Genomic DNA, 7,177 nt, shown 5'->3' on the forward strand with positions numbered 1-7,177 from the left:
CCTGCTCTGGGGTCTCCGCTGTCTCGCTCCTGACCAGCCTCGGGGGTCCCTGAGCCCCAAACCTCAGCCTCCCTGGCCTCTGGCGCCCACGTTCTCTCTCCAGCACACGTGCCCAGTTCCGAAATCCAGGTGTTTCTGCCCGAGACAGCGGCGGGACGGCTGGCTCACCGCCGCGTCTGGTTGAGGCGCACTGTGCTGTCCTCTGCCGTGTCCGACCCTTTGCCCTTGGCCGCCCCACAGACTGTGGCCCGCAGGCTCCCCTGTCCACGGGATTTTTCAGGCAGGCATAGTGCAGTGGGTTTCCATCTCCTCCTCCAGGGGATCTCCCTGACCCAGGGATCGAGCCGTCTCCCCTGTCTCTGGCACTGCAGGCGGCGTCTTGACCAGCTGAGCCGTCGGGAAGCCCACGGGGCCGAGCGCGGCAAGGCCTTGACGACGGTTTCTCACGCGTCGGAGACCCCAGCCTGACGGGCCGCGCACAGCCTGGCGGTGGCAGCGGCTGAAGCTGTCAGGTCTCCCCCGAGTGAGTCTCTCCTGAACCTGTACGACTGACTTGTTTGTCGCGGCCCGGCCCTGCCCAGGTCACACGGCCGCGGGGCAGGGCTGGCCGCACGGCTTCTCCACCTGAATCACTGGGAGGAACCCGGAGAAGACAGAGGGGGGCTTGCAGGAAGAGGCTGGGGAGAGGCAAAACCAGCTGCTGCCCCCGTGTCGTGAGCGAGAGCAACAGGTCCTCGGAGAGGCAGAGCTGGGAGGCGGGCGAGGGCAGCCCTCCGGGCGTTTTGGAAACGCCACCGGAAGGACTCACTGGTCAGAAGCACCGCCGCCCAGCTGGCTGGGTTGGTGGAGCACGAGACTCTTTAACGGTCAGAAGTAGGTCTCCATTAATGAGTTTCCACAGCACACTAACGCAAACCTTTTCTCTTGGGAGGTTCTTTCCAGAACACTTCCAGAGCTTTCCCTTTTACATGTTGGGGCAACTCGTGTGAGCAGCGGCCGGAGGGCACGCTCCCCAGGAAAGCCGGGCTGAGGCCACGCCTGCTCCGGTTCTCTGGCCCTCACACTTCCTGGGTTGTTTGAAGGGGGACAGTTACCCCTTTACCCACCCCCCAACTCTGGCATGTGCTCACTGCAGCCGCCTCCCTGCAGCACTGCCCCCAGCTAGAGTGAAGGCGCCCCGGGGCCCCGGCCAGCCCGAGGCACACCCGGGTCAGACAGGACCCGAAGGTGAGAGCGTGAGAACAGAACTCACACCTCAGACTCACGGCCTTTCTCCACTGCAGAGATGAGCTAAGGGATTTTTTTGTTTATTTCATCAATAATTAAGGGTATACTAGTATGTATATCTCAAAATAATACTGAATTATTTAAGACATGGTATTACAATAGTCACACGGTTGATGGAGGGGGATGGGAACCAACACACTGGAATGACACGCCTTTATTACACATTGACATCAATGGCAAATATTTCTCCAATCACTCTCAAAAACACTATGAGTTAAAAGCTAAAGAGCTTTGTTTAAAAAAACCTGTATGTACAGGATAAGCTTAGAGCCTCAATAAAACATTAAAAACATGCCAAGTAAAACAAATGACAAAAATACTGGTTAAACCTTTCAAATATACTAAATCATGTCAAACATCAATATACTATACCAAGGCAGTTCAGCAAAATAGAGCATTAAATTGTACTTAGTAGACACATTCATTACATTTATTCTCGTAACTACTTCATTATAGGCTGATCAGTTCACTTGGAGAAAGAATGACCTGAAAGCAATGCTGAGGGGAAGGTAAAGAAAGCAAACATTGCCAGCCACTTTTTTTTGCATGAACACGTATGATACAGTTTAATGCAGACCCAAGGCCAAACACTTTGAGGGGGTAGGTAGGTTTTACTTCTAGTACAGATTCTCTTCATGTAAGATCATAAAAATACAATACAATGCAGTGAGCCCAACTTAAAAATTACATGCAGCAGCCCATGGTCACACGATGCCTCCCAACAAGGGACAAGGAAAGCTAAACCCAGTGTCGCGAGGGCTCATTAAGGGAAGAGGGTCATCAGGTACAAGGAGCTAGAGCAGACTGGAGTCAGGAAACATCACTCCTCAGCAGTCACTCAAGGCTGATCTGATTATCTCAGGGACCAAAATAATCCACGTGAGAAATCCGAGACAACTGGACGGCCCGGTATCCTGTACTCACCCCGACGCTCAAAGCTGAGCCGTCTGAGCCGTCTCTGCGGGTCACGGGAAACTGTTGGAGATGAACAGGAGGGGAAGATGGGCTTTCAGATAACTGTGGACCCTCAGAGGAAGTGCTGACAATGAACTTTCAAATCTGAAGTTAACGTGAAGCAGGAGGCCTGGTGCAGGATGTGGGTACGTCTGAAGTGAGGTTACCACCTTGATCACCCACTGATATAACTCAAACTGTGCTTGAATTTAACAACCCTTCAAGATTTCATTTGGTTGGAATGAGCTACCAATAAGGGGCACTGAGAGCCCACTGGATGTGCAGACGGGAGGCTCATCACCCAAAGACCTCCAATTGCCCTTTGACCCCACTATCCTATAAATCTAGGGTATTTCTAGTAGGAAGGATATGTCAAGGGCTTTTCATTATTGGGCAGTACTGAGGCAAAGTGAAAATTCCTTAGGGCTACACATTTACTCTTTTAGGTATTTAGGGCTATTCCTTTATTCACCTTATTTTTTAGCTGTTTACAAAGTTAACAAATTAATATCTGAAAGAAAACAATGAATTACTTCAGAGTTCAAAAGATGTACTCTGATACAATTATTTTGTGAGGGTGACTACAGAGCAGTTTGTTGTTATGATACTGGGGCAGCATGTTATCAAGGCACTTCAGAACTTTGGGAAATTCTTGTTTACATCAACAGGCAACTGTAAAACTTGTTCCTCAAAATATACAGAAATATGTATACCCTTTGGCGGGAGAAGAAAAATTTCACACAGTGACAGACCTTATCGGCCCTTTCAGGCACTAGAGAAACATCCACGTGCCAGTAACACGGGCTGAGGAGCACAGCAGGGGCCAGGAGCTCAACAAGCTGGGAGACCTGGTCCTGCGCGGCTACTGACGGCCTCTGCTCTGCGAGCAAGGCGGTCTGTTTCGAGGAAGCCCATTATGATACCTGCAGACTTTTTTGCTTATTTTAGCATAACCTGATAACTGGTAACTGATTTCCACTTTTCATTATTCTACTATGGGTGTGGGTGTTTTATCTTTTTTTTTTTTTTAAAGTTCATTAGCTTCATTTAAATGTTCTTATCCTTACTGATTTCTAAGAGAAATTATAAGTTTAGATCTTATCAACAAAAACAACTTGAAAGTATCAGCTGGTGCTTCATCCCTTCTTTGCTGCAGTCTCAAAGGTGTTTTTGCTACTAATTTTCATAATTTTCTTATATTGCTCACAAAAATAGGACTCCCTCCCAAAGGCAGGGTACAGGGGAACATACACTGTATTTCAAACCAAAGTATGTTTATCGAAGAACCAACCATCTAGAAAAAACACTCCCACCCTATTAAATTGGGTGGGACCACTGGGTTTTATGAATGAAAAAAACCTTCCTGCTTTATTTAGCGTAATAACAAAACATATCATTGTACTGCATTTGTGCTTGGACCTTACTTCTATTTAACCAAAAATTTCCCCCTTCCTCATAATTGTCTTAGTATTTATCACATATTTCTAGATTCTGAAATAGCTGTATTTTAATGCTTGAACAACCATTAAAAATGTTTTAAAAGCTAAAAAAAAAAAAAAAAGGTTTAAAAGCTGCCCCATTTCATTTTCTGATTTTTTAAAAAACCCAAAAAACCACACCACAACATAAGGATAGTGATCCAAATGCAAAAGTTAATACGCTGTAATATTTGTTTTGCAACATCAAAAGCAGCAGATACTGAATATAATTTGCTTAAATCATTAAATACTGAGATTGATATATGCATGTATAAATCACATTTAGGCTCAACGAACTGAAAACTCTCTATAGATACACAGACATGTGCATAAAGTGCAAAACAAGAATCAGCAGCCGCAGGCTCTCTGGCTGTTCAGTACTCCCACTCGTCGGACTTTAGGTCCAGATAGCTGAGGATGTTCTGCGCCAGCTTCACAGCCTGTTTCCGGGCGGCCTTACACTTCTCCTCGCCCTGTGGGTCTACCGCGTCTAGGGCGAGCAGCTGCTTGGTAAGCAGCTCTTCCAGGCGGATGTAGTTCTTGTCGGTTCGATTGCCATCGAAGGAGAGCACTTCGCCCTGGATCTCCGACAGGTTCCCCAGCACGTCCCAGACCGCCCTGTGTGAGGGGTGCTCCTCACAAGCCAACAGCTTTCTTTTCTCCAGGGCTTCCTTCAAATCAATGTAGGTGATGAGGGTCTGCACTTCAATCACCGCTCTTCTCCGGGCTTCCCGGATGCAGGGGTTTTTTTCAAGACTCACCTCGTCCAACTGCCCAATCAAACCCTGTAGTTCTGTTTTGGCGCTCAGGTATAATTCAGAAGGATTCTGTGCTTGGAGAAGTTCAGTTTTGATTTCTCTCATTCTCTTGAGGACCTTTTCTATTTTCAGAATGGAATGGTTCTGTCCTAGGTCAAATGCATACGTGGTGTCTGCTTCCTCTTCTAAGTCCAAGTATCTCAGTAACTGGTTGATGTCTTCCACGACCTCCTTCCGATAGTTTCTGATTTCCGTGTGGCCGCACACATCGAGAGCATCCAGGTCGGCCATCAGCCCCGAGAGCACACAGGACAAGTGCCTGCACGTCTCCTTGTTGTTCACGCCCATCAGAAGGGCAATCAGTGTGCCTCTGGTCTTGTTCACTTCACACATCACAGAGTTGATCTTGGCAACAGAGGGGTGCGCGTCTTCAGAGAGCGGCAGGGAAGGCTGCTTCTTCATGCAGTTCTCGATAATCTCCTGCACGGCACAGATTTTGGTTAAGGTGTGATACCGTGCTTTCCGCAGGGAGACCTTGCCTCCGGTCTTGACGTGTGTCAGCCTCAAAATGACATCCTGGATGCCTTCTTCAAACTCATCAGTTACACAGTTGCCTCCACTATAAAACGGCACAACCTTCTCTTTCACCAGGGCCTGCGCTTCTTGAAAAATGTTCTGTATTTCGAGCCGGTGTGGGTGGTTTGCATTCTGCTCCAACTCTTTGAGAAGACGCTCTGTCTCTTGTGCTGCCCTCTTCCTGGCTTGCTGAATATCTCCTTTCCCTTCAGTATCTACAGAGTCTATTTCGAAAAGCTGTTTTGTGAGAATCCTCTCCAGTTTCTTGTAATTCTTGTCATCTGACAGACCACTGAAACCAAGTACTTGCTGTTCTATGCTTTTTACCTCCTTTTGAATTTCCTGAAGCCTACTAATAGAAGGGTGTTGGTTTCCCATCTCCATACTTTTGTTGTGTTCAGTTTCACAAGCACTAAAAGATGACAAAAATAACTTGTTACACCACAAAGCCTGAAGAATGGTAACTGTGTATTATCTCATTCTAAAAAGATATGCTTAGGAAAGGGCCTGTTGTCACTGCAATCCAAAGACCACACTCCAGTACAGAAATCAGAGTCTATCAAACCCTCTCCTGCAAGCAACCTCCACATGGCAGTGATTGAGACTGGGTTATTGCACTGTGGAAGATAAGCTGGAGCGCTGGGGCTGGGAACCTCAATTTTCCTCAGTCGTAAAAGAACAGTGTGTGCCTACATAAGTATGGCATGAGGTTGAGCTGTCAGCTTGGAAAAAGCACAAGCACCTTAAGTCTTCACAGTGGAAACTGCTTTTTGGCAAGAGCAGGACACCTTTGTGGAAAGTAAACCAGTAGCTCTTCTAAACTTCCAGGCGTTTTGAGTACAGCTAGGCACCCCCACCCGGCCTAGCTTCCTGTAAAAGGAACTCAGCCACTGAAACAAACACTAGGGGTTCGCAGGCACTCGCGGAAGTCCCCGTTTCTACATGCCTCTCCACCCGTTAAACACTTCCAGAAAGACGCCCTGTTTCTCGCCCCACCCTTTTTGCACCTCATAAACCTTCCCTGCAGAGGCTTGAAATTCCACAGGGAAGGCGCCTGGCATTATGATAAAGGCACCAGCTTGGGCTTTGGAGGCCTAGTACTCTCTAGGCCCTGTTATGCCCCCCCACACACACACTCCAAAACACACCCCAAGACAATGAGACAACGATGACTAACTCATTCATCAGCCTCCCATTGAGGCTCCAGAGTGGCTTAACGCATTCCCCCCCCCCCCCCTCCATTCTTCGGTTTCTATCAAACGCTCACGGGCGGGGGATGGATGCTCAATCGAAACTAATTCCCTGCGGGTGTCCGAGCCAAGAACGCGCCTCCGGAGAGGCCCCGGAGCGGCGGGCTGCCTCGGTTCTTCCCTCCCCTCTCGCCCTGCCCTCCCGGCACTTTACCCAGACGCGGTCTAAGCGGGCTTGGTCTTGGCGCCCCGCGGGTGAAGTGGCCAGGTGGTAGGTCAGCCCTTTACGGGGTGCGGCACCGGAGCCGGGCCCCAAGCTGCATCCCTCTCAGCCCTCCCGGCTAGGTCTGGACGGGGCAGCCGGTGAAGGGGCCGGCGGTGGCGGCGGCAGCTACTGGCCGCGGCGGCCGCTCCGGGCGTCTCGCCCGGACCCCACAACGCGCCCGCCGGCCTGACCTCACAATGGCCCGCGGCGGGAGGGGGCGGGCGCGCTCGGTCGGGCCGGGAGAGCCGACGGGGAGGGAGGGGACTCGGGCCCGGCCGGCTCGGGGTTGGGGGGCGGGGGGTCCGGCTCCGGGACCAGGCCCGGCCGCGTCGGACCCGGGGCGGGGATGGCGTCGACTCCGGCAGGGCCGCGGCGGGGCGTCGGGACCCGGGGGACTGGGATCGTCCGGGGACCGCCCGCGCCGAGGGGCGGCCTTGCTGCCCGCGCGGAGGAACAGGGGCCGCGCCGCGGCCGCCCTCGCTCACCTGTGCCGCCCGCGCCATGGCGCGCCTCGCCGCCGACGCCCCGCGACTCCGCAGCTCCCGCTGTCCCCCCTGGCCTGGCCGAACACCCGCCCCCCGCCTTGGGAAAAACGTCTTCCGGCGTCCGCGCCGCACCTCTCCCCTGGCCGAGCCCGCTGCTGGCCGCCCAGCGCAGAAGCCGCCTAGA

General features: G+C 51.4%; 1 protein-coding gene across 2 annotated transcripts; it reads right to left on the bottom strand.

Annotated features, from left to right (window-relative positions):
- Nucleotides 1-1,423: 1,423 nt before the first annotated feature.
- On the bottom strand, nucleotides 1,424-7,126 carry BAG5 (BAG cochaperone 5). 2 transcript variants are annotated; one of them, XM_043489349.1, is made up of 2 exons: nucleotides 6,994-7,126; nucleotides 1,424-5,465 (listed from the first exon to the last, which is right to left on the bottom strand). In XM_043489349.1, exon 2 carries the CDS (start codon nucleotides 5,435-5,437, stop codon nucleotides 4,094-4,096), a length of 1,344 nt encoding a protein of 447 aa, XP_043345284.1. In that variant the 5' UTR covers nucleotides 5,438-5,465; nucleotides 6,994-7,126; the 3' UTR covers nucleotides 1,424-4,093. The 2 variants fall into 2 exon arrangements, with proteins under 2 accessions (XP_043345284.1, XP_043345285.1); XM_043489350.1 differs by lacking the exon at nucleotides 6,994-7,126 and adding an exon at nucleotides 6,458-6,702.
- Between the last annotated feature and the right edge of the window lie 51 nt (nucleotides 7,127-7,177).

The sequence above is a fragment of the Cervus canadensis genome, chromosome 17, assembly GCF_019320065.1.
Source record: "Cervus canadensis isolate Bull #8, Minnesota chromosome 17, ASM1932006v1, whole genome shotgun sequence".
NCBI classification, from domain to species: Eukaryota; Metazoa; Chordata; class Mammalia; order Artiodactyla; family Cervidae; genus Cervus; species Cervus canadensis.

Bases quoted from the DNA above. Each gene is read 5' to 3' on its own strand.
- BAG5 (XM_043489349.1), bottom strand. From the start codon at position 5,437: ATGGAGATGGGAAACCAACACCCTTCTATTAGTAGGCTTCAGGAAATT.